At 36.4% G+C, this 19,900-nt stretch overlaps 1 protein-coding gene across 3 annotated transcripts in view; it reads right to left on the bottom strand.

The window, feature by feature from the left end:
* The window catches only part of GRIA3 (glutamate ionotropic receptor AMPA type subunit 3), a 341,900-nt gene that overhangs the window by 64,457 nt on the left and 257,543 nt on the right, over nt 1-19,900 (bottom strand). For all 3 annotated transcript variants that reach the window (XR_013997329.1, XM_081115181.1, XM_081115180.1), the window contains exon 11: nt 11,576-11,952. Coding sequence is in view for 2 of the 3 variants with exons in the window: in XM_081115181.1 (XP_080971307.1) it covers nt 11,576-11,952 (377 nt within the window). In the remaining variant the exon portion in view is untranslated. The remainder of the gene's footprint in view (nt 1-11,575; nt 11,953-19,900) is intronic.

Raw genomic sequence — 19,900 nt, 5'->3', positions numbered from 1 at the left:
AACACTTCCTATGTGACAGGCTCTGTTTTAATTGCATTACATGTGTCAAATCTTTTAATCCTCTATCCTTACAGTTAGGTACTGCTTTACAGGTAAGATCATAGTGGTATTTTATATATAAAGAAATTGAGTCACAGAGAGGAGAAATAGGAAATAATCTATACTTACACAATCGGAAAGAAAGCCCCAAGTTTTTGTAGTACAAAATACTCATATTTTGTATGAGAAAATTCAGAATGGTGTGCAAATTATAGAAGATGCAAGTTTTCTACAAACACTGAGAAATATAATTGCAGGAAAACCAAACATGTTTGAATTATTTCTTATTATTTGTTGTTTATTTGGAATGAAACTGTAAATGTCATTCTAATTTGGAATGATGGGGTCTTACTGAGACCAAGGGGAAAACTGATTTGGAAGTATTTCCAGACTCATGGTTTGGTATGGAAAGGGGTATGTTCTGCTGCTGTAAATACTAATAGTTTTTTATGCATGTTTACTTGAAATGTGGAGAACATGGTAATTTATGGAAATTACACTTGTGCCATTCTATTGAGGCTAATTGACTATGGCTGTGTCTGTATGATCTAAAATTAGGCCTGCACATCATAATCTGGCTATTTTGGCCCCCTTAATAGCTGACTCAGACAATAATTTACTTGATCAATGTGACTTAGCTGATATTGGCTATTGGCATGACTGAAAATAAACGCAGATGCAAAATGATCATTTTTGTGGCCTCTTGTCCACATGGATATTGACTTGGGCAATTACAGGGTTATGCTATACCTGTAAGTATGAAGAATTTTGGTAAATATCCACATAGAAATGGTATAATAGTATACACAAGCATAAACATGGATGGAAAAAGGAGCTTTCTTAGAATTGATCAGTATTAAATGCTCAAGTTTGATTCAATATTTCCCTCTCAAGATAATAGTAGCTTTGACAAGAGTATTGGTGAAATTTCTATCACTTTATTCCCTTGTTTGGTATGGATGACTAAATCCTTTCACTGAGAAAAGGGGCAGTGGAACTCATGCGGAAGTAACTCTATAAGAATTTATATGTATCCCTTATCTCATTAGTGAAACTATGGCAATTTAAATCCACATTTCACAAAGAAGCTATGTAAAAGTGACTGATGGGTCAGCCCCATCACATATTTTAAAAGATCTATTAAACTAAGACATGACTTTACAGTTGAGTAAAAAGACATGTAATTTTCCAATATCTTCCCCTCCATAATGCAGCTTCAAAATGTTTTAACATTCATTTCAAATACCTTTAAAAATTTTTATTGAATTTATTGGGGTGATATTGGTTAATAAAATTGTATAGGTTTCAGGTGTGCAATTCTATTGTATATTGTATTGTGTGCTTACCACCCCAAGTCAACTCTCCTTCCATCATCATCATATATCCCCCTTTTACCCTCTTCTACCTCTCACCACCCCACTTTCTCTCTTGTAATCACCATACTGTTGTCTGTGTTTATGAGTTTTATTCTTTGCTCAATCCCTTTACTTTTTTAAACGAGTCCCCCAAACCCCCATCTCCTCTGACAACTGTCAGTTTGTTCTCTATATCTATGAGCCTGTTTCTATATTGTTTGTTAGTTAATTTTCTTCCTTAGATTCCACATATAAGTGAAATCATATGGTACTTGTCTTTCTCTGATTGGGTTAGTTCACTTAGCATAATACTCTCCTGGTCCATCCATGATATCACAAAAGGTAAAATTTCCTTCATTTTTACCGCTGAGTAGTATTCCATTGTGTAAACGTACCACAGCTTTTTTATCCACTCAACTACTGATGGACACTTGGGCTGCTTCCAAATCTTGGCTATTGTAAATAATGCTGCAATAAACATAGGGACGCATATATTCTTTCAAATTAATGTTTCAAGGTTCTTCAAATATATTCCCATAAATGGAACCCCTGGGTCATAAGGCAGTTCCATTTTTAATTTTTTGAGGTAACTCCAAACTGCTTTCCACAGTGGCTGCACCAATCTGCTTTCCCACCAACAGTACTTGAGGGTTCTCTATACCCTTCCAGCACTTGTCGTTTGTTGATTTGTTGATAGCCATTCTGTGTAACAACATTTTAGTTTGATGTAGTCCCATTTGTTTATTTTTTCTTTTGTTTCCCTTGCCCAAGGAGATATCTCAGAAAAAAATATTGCTACAAGAAATGTCTGAGATCTTACTGCTTATGTTTTCTTCTAAAATTTTTATAATTTTGAGCCTAACATTTAAGTCTTTAACCCATTTAGAGTTTATCCTTATGTATGGTGTAAGAATGTGGTCCAGTTTCATTCTTTTGCATGTCTGTCCAATTTTTCTAACACCATTTATTGAATAGACTACCTTTACCTCAATTGTATGTTTTTGTTTCCTTTGTCAAATATTGACCATAAAAGTGTGGGTTTATTTCTAAACTCTCTATTCTGTTCCATTGATCTGTATGTATGTTTTTATAGCAGTACCATGCTGTTTTGATTACTATGGCCTTGTAGTAAAGTTTGATGTCAGGTAGCATGATTCCTCTAACTTTCTTCTTCTTTCTCAAGATGTTGTGGCTATTCAGGGTGATTCCATATAAATTTTTGGAATATTTGTTCTAGCTCTGTGACAAACACAACTGGTATTTTAGGAGGAATTGCATTGAATCTATAGATTGCTTTGGGTACTATGGACATTTTAATGATGTTAATTTTTCCTATCCATGACCATGGAGTATGCTCCCATTTATTTGTATCTTCTTCAGTTTCTTTCTTCAGTGTCTTGTAATTTTCCAAGAATAGATCTTTTACATTCTTGGTTAAATTTATTCCTAAGTTTTTTTGTTTTTGTTTGTTTGTTTGTTTTTTTGAAACATGGGTAAATGGGATTGTTTTCTTAGTTTCCCTTTCTGATAGTTCATTATTGGTGTAAAAAAATGCAACTGATTTCTGGATATTTATTTTGTGCCCTGCTACTTTACCGAATTCATCTATCAGTTCTAATAGTTTTTTTTGTGTGTGGAATTATTAGGGCTCTCTCGTATCATCTGCAAATAACTACAGTTTTACTTCTTCCTTTACAATTTGGATGCCTTTAATTTGTTCTTTTAGTCTGACTGCTGTGCTAGGACTTCCAGTACCATGTTGAATAAGAGTGGTGAAAGTGGGCATCCCCGTCTTGTCCCCAATCTTAAGGGAAACACTTTTAGTTTTTGCCCCTTGAGTATGATGTTGGCTGTGGGTTGGTCATATATGGCCTTTATTACATTGAGGTATTTCCATTTCTACTTTGCTGAGATTTTTTAAAAATCATAAATGGATGCTAGATCATGCTTTTTCTGCATCTATTGATATGATTTTTATCCTTCATTTTGTTTATGTGGTGTATCACATTTATTGATTTGTAGACATTGTACCTACCTTGCATCCCCCAAATAAATCCCACTTCATCATGGTGTATAATTTTCTTTATATATTGCTGGATCCAGATTTGGTAATTGTTGAAGATTTTAGCATCTATGTTCTTCAGGGACATTGGCCTATAATTTTCTTTCTTTGTCATGTCTTTATCTAGTTTTGGAATTAGGATAATGCTGGCCTTGTAAAATGAGCTTGGGAGTCTTCCCTCCTGTTAAACTTTTTGGGATAGTTTGAGAAGGATAGATGTTAATTGTTCTTTAAATATTTTAAATATTTGATAAAACTCACCTGTGAAGTCATCTGGTCTAGGACTTTTCTTTTTTTTACAGCTTTAATTTCATTAGTTGTAATCTATCTATTCAGATTATCTGATTCTTCCTGATTCAGTTTTAGAAGATTGTATGTTTCTTGGATTTTATCTATTTTGCCCACATTGTCCAATTTGTTGGCATATAGCTGTTCATAATGTTTTCTTAAATCCTTTGTATTTCTGTGGTTTCAGTTTTTACTTCTCATCTTTCATTTCTGATTCTATTCATTTGGGTCCTCTCTCTTTGTTTCTTGATGAGTCTGGCTAAAGGTTCATCAATCTTGTTTATCTTTTCAAAGAACCATCTCTTGGTTTCATTGATCTTTTGTATTGTATTTTTAGACCCTATTTTGTTTATTTCTGCTCTAATATTTAATATTTTATTTCTTCTACTTACTTTGGGCTTTACTTGTTCTTTTTCTAGTTCCTTTAAGTGTAAAGTTAGATTGTTTATTTGAGATTTTTCTTATTTCTTGAGATAGGCCTGTAAAGCCATGAATTTCCCTTTTAGGACTGCTTTCACTGTTGGGTTTCAGTGCTTTCAATTTTGGGTTGCTGTGTTCTCATTTTCATTTGTTTCAAGATAGCTTTTGATTTCTTCCTTGATCTCATTGTTAACCCATTCATTGTTTAGTAGCATTTTATTTAGCCTCCATGTCTTTGTGTGTTTTTTAGTTTTTTTTCTTGTGATTAATTTCTAGTTTCATACCATTGTGGTCAGAGAAGATGCTTGATATGACTTCAACCTTCTTAAATTTATTGAGACTTACCTTGTGTTTTAACATGTGGTCTATCCTAGAAAATGTTCCATGTGCACTTGAAAAAGATGTATATTCTGTTGCTTTGGGCTGAAATGCTCTGAAGATATCAGTGAAATCTCTGATCTAGTGTGTAATTTAAGGCTGCAGTTTGTAGATTTTTTTTGTCTGAAAGATCTATCCATTAATGTCCATGAGGTGTTAAAATCCCCTTCTATGACTGTATAGCTTTTGATTTCTCCCTTTATGTCCATCAAGATTTGCATTAAATATTTAGGTTCTCCTATGTTGGGTGCATAAATGTTTACAAGGCTTATATCCTCTTGTTGGATTGCTCCGTTTATCATTATATAGTGTATTTCATTGTCTCTTACTGTGGCCTTTGTTTTAAAGTCTTTTTCTTCTGATATAAGCATTACTACCCCAGTTTTTGTTGCACAAGACAGATTTTGAGGTTAGCATAATGAAATGACTGTACAAAACTGAACATTTAGTATTTATAAAAATGCATTTTAAAGAGCAAATCATACCTTTTGAAGAAATGTAAGAGGAGGTGTGAAGTTAATGAAAGTAAATTAGCAATGAGAGAAAAACAGACATAAAAATAAAACAAAATAATATACAATGCTCTTGTTATCTCTAATAATAAGGAACTAGAGTTTCTTAGTTAATAGTGAAGTGTATTTTATAAGCTATGAAATGATAATAAAAGTAATGGTGATTCAATGGAATACTACGCTGCAGTAAAAAAGAAGGAATTCTTACCATTTGCAATAGCATGGATGGAACTGGAGAGCATTATGCTAAGTGAAATAAGCCAGTCAGAGAAAGATAAATATCACATGATCTCACTCATTTATGGAATATAATGAACAACATAAACTGATGAACAAAAACAGATCCAGACACAGAGAAGCATCGATCAGATGCTCAAACCTCAGAGGGAAGGTACAGGAGGGCGGGGGTAAGGGGGAGAGATCAACCAAAGGACTTGTATGCATGGATATAAGCCTAACCAATGGACACAGACAACAGGGGGTGAGGGCATGAGTGGGGGGGCGTGGGGGGCAATGGGGGGATAAGGACACATATATAATACCTTAATCAATAAAGAAATTTAAAAAAGTAATGGTGATTGTGGGGGGAGGAGGGTGGGTTGAGGTGGAAGAGGGCATAGAGGGGATAAGTGGTGATGGCAAAAATAGAATAAAATAAAAAAAAACAAAAAAGTAAGCTATGTACTATAACCTTCATTTTGTAAGTAAATTTTGAAATTTGCACTTTACTGGCTTTAAAAGATAATGAACTTGAATTACAAACCACTTCTCTTTTGTACAAACTATCATTCCTTACTCTCCCCTTTTTTCTTTCTAAGTCTGCATCATTTCCACATTCCATTCAATGCTGTGTCTATGACAGATTGTTTAAAAATGTGCAGAATCAATCTTTGGCTTTTATAGTCTTTTCTAATGGGAATAAGTAACCATCTCCCAAAGACTGAAAACTATAGCTTTCAGTCAGAAAACTTATGAAATTATTGCAATAAAAATCCTGCTATAATATCATTAATTTATTACCTCATCACTACTACTTTGAAGTGAATTTGTAGTTCGATGAAGACACTGGCTATACATCAGCAAAGGAAAGGATATTGTTTACAATGGAGTAAAAATATCCTGTTGTGTTCGACCCCATTTATTTTATACCCTTCATGTCTTATTATTCTGTACATGCTTTTCATTTTAGAGAAGGATCTATGTATCAATTAACCTGGACAAATCCTCCTCTCTGTTCTTCAAAATATTTGATATCGTGAAAACTTAACAGGAGAGTACTGCCTTTGGAAAAATCTGTATACCACTATCAGGTTCAGTTAGTGTGTTCTCCCCATTTTCTCTGCTGTAATTCCCCCAACCCTCACATCTTCCAACTTGGCCAGCCCTCAGATGTTTCTGCAGCTCTGAAGAAAGTCAGCAGGGGGAGCATTTGTCTGGAAGGATTTGGACTTTGGATAGCTTAGCAGTTCTATTGAAGTTTTACAAATGAAATATACTTCAGATTCAAAAAATTGCAACCTCCTACCAATATCAATAAGTCATCATGGGATAATGTAATAAAACTATTTGCTATTGATGTAATCCTTAAGGAAAGCACTATATGTGTTCACGATGGAGTGCTGTTAGTTATTTATCATCAGAATTCTTCTATTTGGCACTGACTAAAATGTCATCTGTATTTCTACAGAGTTTTAGGAACTAAAAATCAAACGCAATATTAACTATTAGTATTTTTGAAAGTAGGATAATTAAGAGCAGCCAGTTTAAAAATGATAATAGCTAACATTTATTGAGAACCTACATGAGGAACTGAGGTTTAGCAAAGTTTAGTAACCTGCCTCAGGTTACACAACTGCTAAGCAGATTGTGAATCTAGTGAGACTAATTCCAGCACCCACATATTTAACTATTATGCTCTCAATCTGGATATACCCACTATCTATCTCTCTACTCCTCCACCCACTCAGGGAAAGAGGTTGAGTGGAATATCCTCAGACATAAAAACATTGCAAAATAATATACAATGCTCTTGTTATCTGTAATAATAAGAAACTAGACTTTCTTAGTTAATAATGAAGTGTATTATTAACTATACAGACTCCCCCCAGTAAATTAGTTCATGTGTGTATATAACCTCAGCTTATTACATTGATTACCCTTTCTAAAGGTGATTCAGACTCCAGCTGAATTGTTCACCCTATGAGGTAGTTGAAAATATCAAGCCTAATACTGACTAAACTAAGCTTCTAGGTTACTGTCAATAGCTTTGTTTGATGAAAATAGAATGATGCTCAGTTTTCCTCATGATGTCTTATTGCTGATTTCCTAGTCTTTTACTTTGAATGAATACATGCTCAGCATTTTAAATACTCATTGCCTTATTTCTTTAACAACGAGGGCAAAGGCAGAGTTTCATCAGAGTTTAGGGGACTGGAAAACAGCTCTGGTGCATGAACATGAAGAAAAGAATGGAACAAGAGATGCACCTTGAGGTCAGTAATGGGAGGTAGTATATGATTGTGGAAGGAATTACACTGCTGGCTCTTAAAATCTCTATGACATTGGGTTCATTACATTATCTCTCTGGGTATGGCTCCTTTGTCTCTGATATAAGAAATGCACCATGACATGACATGGAAGGGTTTTGGAGTTGGAGTTAGGTTTGAATACTGGCTTTGCCGTTTGTTAGCTGTGTGCCTGGCAAGTTAACCTGAGCATCACCTCCTTCAATTTAAAAATAAGTATAATGCCTACCCTGTGGCAGTGTTTTGAGGATTAAAATCCACATGATAACACAGGTAAAGTGCAGGGGGTAGAGCTCAGTGAAGATTGTTGTCCCTGTGCCTTCAGAAAATGGAAGCAGTTGGGTTCATTTATCTCTGGCATATTTTCATGTCATGATATTTGATCATTTTACTTTAAAACTGTATCTTATAGTTCCTTGAATTACTTCAGTTTTTAGAAAAGTAAAAGTAAAATGCATGCGCATATTCTGGACTCACTGGAGAATTTGCATCCCAAGTGTGGCCATTAAACAGAAATAAAGTATAATACTGGTGTTTGCAATTAAGGCAACAATGAATCTTAGAGCGCAACTATGTTATTATAAGGAATTTCTAAAAGTGCTAATAAAGAAGCACATTTCAGTGGGGTTTGCTGTTATATAATTGAGCACAAATATATAACCAATAGAGCTCTCAAGACAAGGGGAAATATGTTTCCTCCTTACTGGTATATAATAAACATGATAAGAAGTATAACATTTTATCAAGAAACTTAAAGATATAATTTCTTTCAAAGGACACAAAAGGCAGTATTGAAGGAGGGATCACCCATATGGTAGAAAGTATGGAGCTCAGAAAGATAATAATTTATCATTCAAAAGAACAATAAGGATAATACTTCTTACTCTAGACCAGTGTTATTCCATAGGCTGTGTGCCCAATTGAGTTTCTATCAGCATTAAAAAAGAATAGAAAACATTAAACTGCATGGTACACTGTAAGGGTAATGTCTGGTGACACTTTTGTTATATACACATATGTGTACTGAGTCATGATGAAAAATTTTGTACCGAGGGCTATGGTTAAGAAATTTGAAAACCATTGCTCTGTATGACAGTATCCAGTACAGTATAACAAAATCTGTACCTTGAAAAAAAAATGAATTTGACATATTTCAGTGCCTCACAAGAGCCACAGCTTAAATTCTGCTGTAAAAAAAAATTGTTGAGTTTGTCATTTTCAGGCCATTGTCTTTAAACCATCACTTAACAAAGTGATATACATAAATACTTCTAAAAACAAATGACTTTTTAAGAGACCTGTTTAAGTATGCATAGTAGTATGCAGCACTCCAGTGGGGATATCACAAATTTAGTTTTGAAAATTCACTTACAGAAACCGACAAAATCTCCAGCCTTAATGACCTTAGCATTGTCTCAACACAGATTACCAGCCATGTTAAAGATCATTCAATTACAGGATCATTCAGAAACCTTGGTTTCTTGAGGTGAATGTTTAAAAAAAATAGGAAAACCAACTAGCAAAACAAATGTACTCCCAGGTGACAGCACAGAATGACACACATTCTAAGCACAAACGAAACAGAGTGAAATAATTTGGAGAATCTGACCAAACAGATTAAGGGTGGCAAAAAGGTATGACTACAAATGATGCTTACCTCACATGTTATGCTGAAAAGCTGTTGAAGATGGTTACCAGGTGAGTTATACTGCAAAACTTCATTTGAAATGTTTTGTGATCAAAGTGAATAATCTCAAAATGAAGTATACTTTAAAAACCTATCCAGATCATGTAGTATAGAAATCTATACTTGAAAACTATATAATCTTATTAACAAATGTCACCCCAATAAATTTAATAAAAAAATTAAAACCTGGTAGGTGACTTTCTGAGTCCTTATATTCTAAATGAAAATTCCTATATGTTTGTGTAATTGATTCTGATAAGTATTTGAATACATGTTCAATTTTACCAAAGCTGCAACATTTTATTTTAAAGCAAAGCATTTTCTTCTGATTATAAAGATGTTCTATTTGTTTCTGATATTTTATCATTATGAATTAACTACCATTTTTGTTTAGGTGAGTTAAACTAAGTGGGTGAGTCCAGGATATTCACAATATTTTCGGTAGTTTTACTGAGATAACATTTGCATACCATAAAATTCACCATTGTAAATGTACAAATAGTAATTCTAGTAAATTTAGAGTTGTGTAACCATCACCACAATTGTTTTGGAACATATATTCCCCAAAGTTCCCTTAGACCCATTTGTAATTAATCCTGACAAGGCTGGGATTAGGGTGAGGCAAGTGGGGCATTAGTCCCATGCACAAAATTTAAGAGGGTGCAAAAATCTCACTAATCAAGATAAATAGCATTTTAATGCAATATTTAAAAAGCCCAAACTTAATGCAAAACAACTATAACAAACCAAAAGCCAACATTTTAAATAAAAACTGAATCTGACCCCTGAATTTTTTCTATTCAGTCTTGCCTCACCCTAATCCTGGTCCTGATTAGCCTCTCTCTGCTCCCTCCAACTCCCCTGGAAACCACTAATGTACTTTATGCCTCTATAGAGTTGTCTGTTGTGGACAAATGGAATACTACAATGTAAATGGAATTCAACAAATGGGACTCATATAATACATGGTGTTTTGTCTCTGGCCTCTTTCACTTAGCATAATGTTTTCAAAGTTGATCCACATTGTAGTATGTGTCAGTAGTCTGTTTTTTTAAATTGCTGAATAATATTCCATTGTATGGATGTGCCACATTTTGATTATCCATTCATTTTTTGATGGGTATTTGGGTTGTTTCCACTTTTTGGCTATTATGAATAAACCTTCTATGAACACCTGTGTATAGGTTTTTATGTAGATACATGTTTTCGTTTCTGTTAGGTAAATAAGAGTGGAATTGATGTGTCATAGTTTAAATCTATGTAAACTACAAGAAAATGCTGAACCATTTTGTAATTTGGCTGTAGCACTTTGCATTTCACACTATAAATGGATGAGAGCTACAGTCAGTCTATATCTTCACCACCTCTTGTCTTTTTGATTATGGCAATTCTAGAGGATCCTCATTGTGATTTTAATTTGCATTTTCCTAATGACTAATGATGTTGAGCATCTTTGCATATGATTATTAACCATTTGTGTATCTTCTTTGGGAAAAATGTCTACTCACATGTTTTGTCCACTTTAAAAATTGGATTGTTTCTCTTTTTATTGAATAGCAAGATATCTTCATATATTCAGGATATGTCCTTTATGAGATGTACAGTTTGCTAATATTTTCTCCCAGTCTTGGCTTGTCTTTTTATTTTCTTAATAATGTCTTTTGAAATGTAAAATTCTGAATTTTGATGAAGTCTAGTTTATCAATTTTTTAAATGCATTGTGTTTTTTGTGTTCTATAAACTCTTTGTCCAATCCAAGGTCACACAGATTTCCTCTTTTTAAAATTTTTTTTTAATAGTTTTTGTTATAAAGAAAAACTTGGGTAAGACACTAAAATGGATAGTTCTAAGCAGGGTGAGAACAAAATGTAAAAATTAAGGACATTGAAAGTGGAAGGTAAGAGGGTTTTAAAGAAGAGTTCTATCTTCTTTCAAATTTTTGCTAGATCTAATCTCTATAAATGGGAAAATGTTTTAATTCAATGAGGAAACTATTTCTGTTTGCTATAACAAAGATTTAGTATTAGCTTTATCTGAATAAAATTAATGAGTTGGCAATGTTGCTTTTATCCAGAGTTCAAATGTTTGCTATAATGTATATGAATATACTATACCATAGAAATGCACGAAAAACATTCAAAGCAACACCAATAACACACTCACTTCATGGACACAAGCAAACAAAAGGGCTTGATGATAATTTGTCATTGGATGGAATGTTCAATGAAAGAAATCTGGACTTGAGATGTACATGAATGGATCATGGCCATAAAATACAAAGAGGTATTAGGTATGACATGGAAACTAACCTTGGAGAAATATCACATCCTTGCTGCATAAAGGCACCCAAGGAAAACCAAAGACTGTTGAATATCCCAAATTCATTTGGAGGATCAGGAGGGCTTTGTGGGTCACGAGGTTCTTCATTGTTGTCTTCCAAGTGCCATTCATAAGGGCTGAATCTGCTGACTAGGAAAAGAACTACACTGACACCAATGTAAGCGAAGACAATGCACATCCAGATTTCATAAGCCAAGGGATCCAGAAATGAGAATACTCCTGGTTTTGATTTCTGAGGCTTCTTTATCATGATGGAGATGCCCAGGCTCATAAATGGCTTTGAGAAATCGATGACTTCTTCACGGACCAGCGTTATAGTGAGTGGAGCAACAGCTATATCAGCCCTCTAGAAAAAAAAAATTTTAAAAAGTTTAGAGACAGTATTTTCATCAGTCATTTGCCACTTTAATATACCTGTTTGCTGTAAATATAAAGTCTTATATTACTACTAGAGGCCCAGTGCACATAAATTTGTGCACTCGGGGGGGGGGGTCCCTCAGCCCGGCCTATGCCCTCTTGTGGTCTGGGACCCCTCGGAGGATGTCCACCTGCTGGCTTAGGCCCGCTCCCTGGGGGATCGGTTCCAAGCTGGCAGTCAGACATCCCTCTGGCAGCCTGGCAGCCCTCGGGGGATGTCCACTTACCAGCAGGGAGCAGACCTAAGCTGCAGCCGGACACCCTTAGTGCTGCTGAGGAGGCGGGAGAGGCTCCCGCCACCACCACTGTGCTGGCAGCCATCATCCTGGCTTGTGGCTGAGCAGAGCTCCCCCTTTGGGAGTGCACTGACCACCAGGGGATAGCTCCTGCATTGAGCACCTGCCCCCTGTTGGTCGGTGTATGCCATAGTGACCAGTCATTCTCAGTTGTTCTGCTGTTAGGGTCAATTTGCATATTACCCTTTTATTATATAGGCTAGAGGCCTGATGCATGGGTGGGGGCTGGCTGGTTTGCCCTGAAGGGTGTCCCGGATCAGAGTGGAGGTCCCGCTGGGGTGCCTGGCCAGCCTGGGTGAGGGGCTTATGGGTGTTTGCAGGCTGGTCACACCCACTGCAGGGTGGGGGTCCCCACTGGGGGGCCTGGCCAGCTTGGGTGAGGGGATGATGGCTGTTTTCAGGCTGACCACACACCCTTTAGGGTGGGGGGGTCCCCACTGGGGTGCCTGGCCAGTCTGGGTGAGGGGCTGAGGGCTGTTTTCAGGCTGGCCAAGCCCCCCGGCTATGGAAGCTCCCAGCCTCTCTTTTTTAATTTTTTTTTAAATTCTGGGATTTATTTACCTTCTATAATTGAAACTTTGTTGCCTTGAGTAGAGCTCAGAGCTGGCCGCGGCAGGCGGGAAGCTTGGCTTCCTCCATCACTGGGGCAACCAAGCCTCCTGCTTGCTCCAGCTCCATGGCTGCCGACCACCATCTTGGTTGGGTTAATTTGCATATAGTTGCTCTGATTGGCTGGTGGGCGTGGCTTAAGGTGTAGGGAATGTACAGTCAATTTGCATGTTTGTCTTTTATTAGTGTATATAAGCAATTGATTGGTAAGTGCTTAGGTTAGAAAAGTAGTAGCATTCAGTGGGTTCTAAAATACTTTTATCTTGATGGTAAGTTAAGAAAATGACACTGGCTGGCCTTTTGTCCTGAGGCATATTGGCTTAGGGTAACTGACTCAATTTTTTTCCTATTTTTGTTGTTGTCGCTACTTTGCAACTCATCTTATATTCCCTTGTGACATATCACTGTTTAACACTTGTTTTCTTATTTTAATTTCCATGCTCTTATGTTTTATTTCCATCACTTGACTGGAAATTCCTTTTATTTTTTAAACTTACCTTTATTGTTAAAAGTATTACAGTTGTCCCCTCCCCCCATAAACCCTCTCCAACCTGCTCCCACCCCCTTCCGAGGCCTTCACTGCACCATTGTCTGTCCATAGGTTATGCATATAAGTTCTTCGGTTAATCTTTTCCCACCATTCCTTTCCCTCTAAAATACATCAGTCTGTTGTGTGCTTCAATGTCTCTAGATCTATTTTGTTCGTTTATTTTGTTCATTAGATTCCACATAAAAGTGAGATCATGTGATACTTATCTTTCTCTGACTGGCTTATTTGACTGGAAATTCTTGTGGGATGAGTATAATAGTCCATATTTGTTATATGTGCCCCCCCACTGCCACCATGAGGTGTGACATAGGACTACAATACTCAGGACTATGGTACTTGAGTGTTTGCTATTATCCTTGAATTATTTTTGAAGAGTATGTTTACTAAAACACTAGAGGCCTGGTGCATGAAATTCTCAGCCTGGCCTGCATCCTCTCATAATCCAGGACCCCTCAGGGGGTGCCCGACTGCCGGAATCAGGCCTAAATTGGCAGTCGGACATCCCTCTCGCGATCCCGGACCACTGGCTCTTAACCGCTTGCCTATCTGCCTGCCTGATCGTCCCTAACCCCCCTGCCTGCCTACCTGATTGCCCCTAATCACTGGCCTGCTTGCCTGATTGCTCCTAACTGCCTGATTGCTCCTAACCACCTCTGCCTTGGCCCCTGCTGCCACAGCTTCATCCGGAAGGTCGTCCGGAAGGATGTCTGGAATGACTTCCAGAAAGTAGTTCGGCTGTCCAGTCTAATTAGCATATTATGCTTTTCTTATTATAGATTATTATAGATAGGTTCTTTGAAAGCAGTGACTCAATTTTCTATTTCTGTATCTATCATTGCAACAGATCCTAAGTAAAGAAACCATAAATGACTAAAATATAAGTTGTTTATTATTAAATATGATATATGCAAACATGAAATAATCCTGTGTGGGTAATAACAAGGGTAAAATACTTATTAGAACACATATTACTCTATACTAGTATAGTAAGCCATTATTTATAATGATAAATATCAGTGTAGCACTCACATGTATTACATCAATAAAATGTTTTAGTAGTACACTACATAATTACCTCAGGTAAAGGCACGCAATGCTTTTATATTGATCGCATGAAAATAGGTACTAGGACTTTCTGTACTTCTTTTGTCATCCACAATTCTTTCTTTTTTTAAATTTTAATTTAATTTAATTATTTATTTATTATTTATTTATTTATTTATTAAGTTATTACATATGTGTCCTTATTCCCACATTACCCCCCATCCCCCCCACTCATGCCCTCACCCCCCCTGTTATCTGTGTCCATTGGTTAGGCCTATATGCTTGCATATAAGTCCTTTGATTGATCTCTCCCCCTTACCCCCACCCTCCCCTGCCTTCCCTCTGAGGTTTGACGGTCTGATGGATGCTTCTCTGTCTCTGGATCTGTTTTTATTCATCAGTTTATGTTGTTCATTATATTCCATAAATGAGTGAGATCATGTGATATTTATCTTTCTCTGACTGGCTTATTTCACTTAACATAATGCTTTCCAGTTCCATCCATGCTGCTGCAAATGGTAAGAACTCCTTTTTTACCACAGTGTAGTATTCCATTGTGTAGATGTACCACAGTTTTTTTAATCCATTCATCTACTGATGGGCACTTAGGCTGTTTCCAAATCTTAGCTATGGTGAATTGTGCTGCTATGAGCATAGGGGTGCATATATCCTTTCTAATTGGCGTTTTTAGTTTCTTGGGATATATTCCTAGAAGTGGGATCACTGGGTCAAATGGGAGTTCCATTTTTAGTTTTTTGAGGAAACTCCATACTGTTCTCCACATTGGCTGCACCAGTCTGCATTCTCACCAGCAGTGCACACAATAGTAGTAGATTTTAGTCTGGAGGCAGGCCTTAAAATGCATACCTAGAAAAGTGCTTCTGATCAAGGAAAGGCTTTTGGATGGTATATCAGATATGAAGTAAAAACACCAATTTTGATGATCATCTATTCTATATTAAATAGAGTTATGCCTCAATATCCCTACCAGTGGGGAGGTAGGGGGAGAATGATGAAGTCTGAAATAGTTTGTTTTCCAAGAAATGATGTTTTACTACCTTGAATTACGTATGTTGACTCAACCTGGTTAATAAACACTCCTTAAATAATTTCATGAGTAATGTAGATAATAAAGAGCCAACTAACATTTATTCAGTGCTTAATCTGTGTGAGGCACTGTGTTAGGTACTATATATATATATATACACACACATATATACACATATATATGTATATATATAAATTATATTTATATATAAATTATATATAAAATTTATATATATGTGTGTGTATATAAATTATATATAAAATTTATATATATATGTGTGTATATATATATAAAATTTATATATAAATTTATATATATTTATATATATATAAAATTTATATATATAAAATTTAATTCTCACAGCAACCTTGCAGTCTATACACAATCATTCCCCATGTTTGAAGGGAAGAAACTGAGGCACTATGAGACTGGGATTAGATCCATGGTCTTCAGATTCCAGAATTCACTCTCTTAACCACCATAATGTTCTAACTGCATAGATACCTGAAGGTTTCTACTATATACTACTTTCATGTACAATAACCAACCTCTCTCAGGTTCATTCCAATGCATGTTTGAGTGTCTATTCTGTGCCAAGCACTCTATTCTTGGTGCTAGGGATAAGGCACACAAAACAGACAAAAATCCTTACCCTCATGGAGTATATCCTATAGTGGAAGTTGCAGAAAGTAAGCATTTATTTAAGCCAACAGCCTTCTGAGCAAATCTACATTGATGGCTCACTACCATCTCAAACTCACCATTTCTAAAATCAATGCCATCATCTATCACCCTAAAGTTGATTCTCTTCTAAATCTGTAAATAATGCTTATTCTAAACTTTCCCCAGTCCCTAATCCTTAGAGTCCTACCCTCCCTGCATGATCTTGCCTCTTTCTCCTCTTTCTTTACTGAGAAGATGGAAACCATCCGATATGAGCTTTATCACCTCAATGTCCTTCTTCTCTTTCTCAACATATTGCTGTATCTTCATCCATCCCTTATATCATTCCCATCTGATAGAAAATGTACTTTTTCCTAAGATTTAGTCTGTTTATTCCTTACATACCATATTTTGTCTTGTCTTAAAGCTCAGCTCCATTTATTCTCTTTTACTTATTTTTCCTTTTTGATCTATTCCAATGGTTCTAAATGTTTGGTTCCCTGCACTAGTAGCATCAGACTCACCTGGGAATTTGTTAGAAATGCCATTTCTTAGGCACCACTCCAAATGTTTGGAATTTAAAATTCTGGGGGTGGGGCTTAGCTGGCCCTTTTGTGATTCTAATGCTTGCTGTAATTTCAAAACCATCTATTGATCTGTTCACTTAATTGTACTCAGGTGATTCTGTTTACTGATAAACAAAAATGAAACAAAAACCATTCCTCCCACCTCTTTTGATCCTGATACCCTCTTAATCATACATCTCTCCCCATCATCACCAATCTTGAAAAATATACCTTTACTATCTCTTGATTTTAAAACCACTTTGCCCTTATACACCTGTGATCAAATTTTCATTCCCTCCAATTTAATGAAATTGCTTCTTGAACCATATACTTGGTTACCAAATTCAAAGACCTTCCTTCAGACATCAACAGCTCATGTGACACCACTGGCCTTTTGCACTATATAGGCATACTTTGGAGATATCATGGGTTCAGTCCCAGACCACTCTACTAAAGTAAGTACCACAATAAAGGGAGTCCTAATATTTTTGCTGGTAGAGGGTCTTGCCTTCAATTTGTAAAAAAATGCAACATCTGTGAAGTGCAATAAAACGAAGCACAATAAAAAATGGTATGTCTGTATTCACTCTTCCAGTGGCTCTTTGATCCTGAAGGCAGTGGGTTCTCCTCCTACCTCTCTGAATGTTCCTTCTCTGTTTTTTTCTTCTTAGTTCTGCTCTCTTAAAGGAGGTGTACCATTGCACCCCCAGATTCTATCACAGGGTCTGGCTTAGGAGATAATTGATGAAGATTTGTGGAATAAGCAAGACCCCTTTAAGGTTTTGTCCTTCACTTACTTCTCTCAGTGTTATTATCTATGGCTTCAACTCTCCTCTCATTGCAGCTTATTTCCTGAATCACTAGGTATACATTTCTAACTGGAGGGGAGCCAAAGACAATTTTTATCTATTTTACCCTTTGCCGGGGCCAGACCTTGTTATAGAAACAAAAGCTACTAAGAAGAATGAAATTGGTCAGAAAACTAGTGGGTTTTTTTGGAAAAGGTAGTCTGAATCAGCTAGAAAGAGCCTTGTCATGCCAAGATAATACACAGAGAAAGCCACCTTCTGTCTTTGCCAACATATTTCTGCCTCCTGCTTAGAATATGAAAATACCCTGCTGGTTTCATTTCCCATTTGATCTCATTTGAATTTAGTTACTTAATTTAACTAGTTTTGATCTTTCAAGTCTAAATAATTGATAGTTCTAAGAGAAATTGCCATTTATTTGTTTTGAAAGGAAGAAATAAGGGACATTTGTGTGATAAAATCACCTTGGACTGAATTTAGGGGAATTAGGCTCTTTTTTAAACAGGTAAAGAAAGGAGTTTGAGAATCTTGATACCTTTTAAGAGAAAAAACACACAACTAACTCAGTAACTGAAACACCCACCAGATGATAAGCACAGTTAAATGCTAACAAGAGGTGGCCAGATAGACAAAGTGAGACTTCTCATCTGGTTCCCAGGAACATGTAACAGAAGAACAGATTACCGAAGAAGCCATTCCTAGTTTGAAGCACTTTTGACATAAGACAATAGGAAAAACCTGCTTCCCTCAAGCACTTGCCTTTTTTCCCTCAGCCTAACTTTTCTACATTTTCTGAATTGTTTCTTTCTAAGGAGCTTTTTCAAAGATGGTGGAGTTTCTTTTTTGGATGGCACTCCCTCAATTAAAAACAGCATTAAATCTGTGCTCAATTAAGCCTAACTGATGTGGACCTGGCTCCAAATTTCAAACTTCCATGCTGAACCTTATAACGACCCATTACATGTTGGTTGGGTACTAAATTTATTGGGTGATCAATTCACAAGTTATATAAATGTCTAATCACTACATTGTACACTTGAAACTAATATTTTATGTCAACTGTAATTGAAAAATAAAAATACAATTACAGACAAAAAACAAACAAAGGAAAAACAAAAAGCAGGTGGAAGAAGGCTAAACCAATAGAAGGGGAAGAAGTTACTGATCAAGCCTCAAGGACATCCAGCTCTGTAGGGGACTTGGCAACCCCTTCCACCTCGTGTATGCTTTAGTGAGACAAAAGTAGCAGAACTGTCATATCAGCTCATAGGTAGCGTTGGAGAAGCCCTTGCCCTCTGCCACCATTATTTCCTCCTTCATATGAAAAGGAAGTTCTGATAGTTGATTATTTCAGAGCTCAGGATCTGCTTGGCATAATACCTGTGGAAAAATCCACATAATTATTAAGGAAATGGCGAGAGCAGATAACTAACTAGTGTCAGAAAATACCAATTTAACTCTCCTGGGACTGCCATAGCATGCAGATGAGGGGGAATGTCACTGCCAAGGCAAGTTAAAGTTTAGGAGGCCAACTTTGATGAAAAAAGCAATTCCCCAAATTCCTTTCCTGGTCTCTGATCCTTAAGAAAGTCAGTTATGGCTGGGAGAGAGCGTAATTATCCTCGGGGCTAGGAAGTAGGTGAACTTCTGACTCAGTAGTGAAGTGCTTTTCTTGTGGTATACGGAACCAGTCCAGTTGTCTTTTGTCCTCAAGGCTTTGCCTGTGCTATCAGTAGGCAGGCAATTTTCAGAAATGTAGGTGGGTAAGTAGGAGGTATGCGGGTATTCCAGGTGGTGGACAAAACCCAGCAAATGAAAAAAGCTCAAGGTAAGAGTTTGCTAATGCTTTAGCTTACATCTTGACTACTTAAAGGATTTTAATCAAGCGGCTTAAGAGTGGCTGTGTGGGCTCAGTAAACATGCCAAATTAGGTTTGATTTTTCCAGGTCCCAGTGGCAAAACAGAAGAAACTGCATTATTGGAGGGGATTTAGCTTGAGGGAGTTTATAATCCTTTTCATAGGTGGGTTGCCAAAGCTGTAAACTTCATAAAACTTGAAACCCAACAAACTCATACGTGTAGGGATGATGCACTTAAGAGTCTGACAGGTTTGAGACAGAAATGGCAGTTTTATTGTCATTAACTTTTTTTTTGAGCCAGAAGGCTTATTTTATAGCTTAAAAGTAGTTTCACCTGATTATCTGATACAACTGTTGGAACCCACCTGGAGACTACACGTGAGCAGGAGCTTGTCAGCCACCATTTTAAAGCACTTTCTGAAAGCAAAGAGGA

Source organism: Myotis nattereri, assembly GCF_964212035.1.
Source record: "Myotis nattereri genome assembly, chromosome: X".
Classification (NCBI taxonomy): Eukaryota; Metazoa; Chordata; class Mammalia; order Chiroptera; family Vespertilionidae; genus Myotis; species Myotis nattereri.
This window is presented reverse-complemented; position numbering and strand designations above follow the sequence as displayed.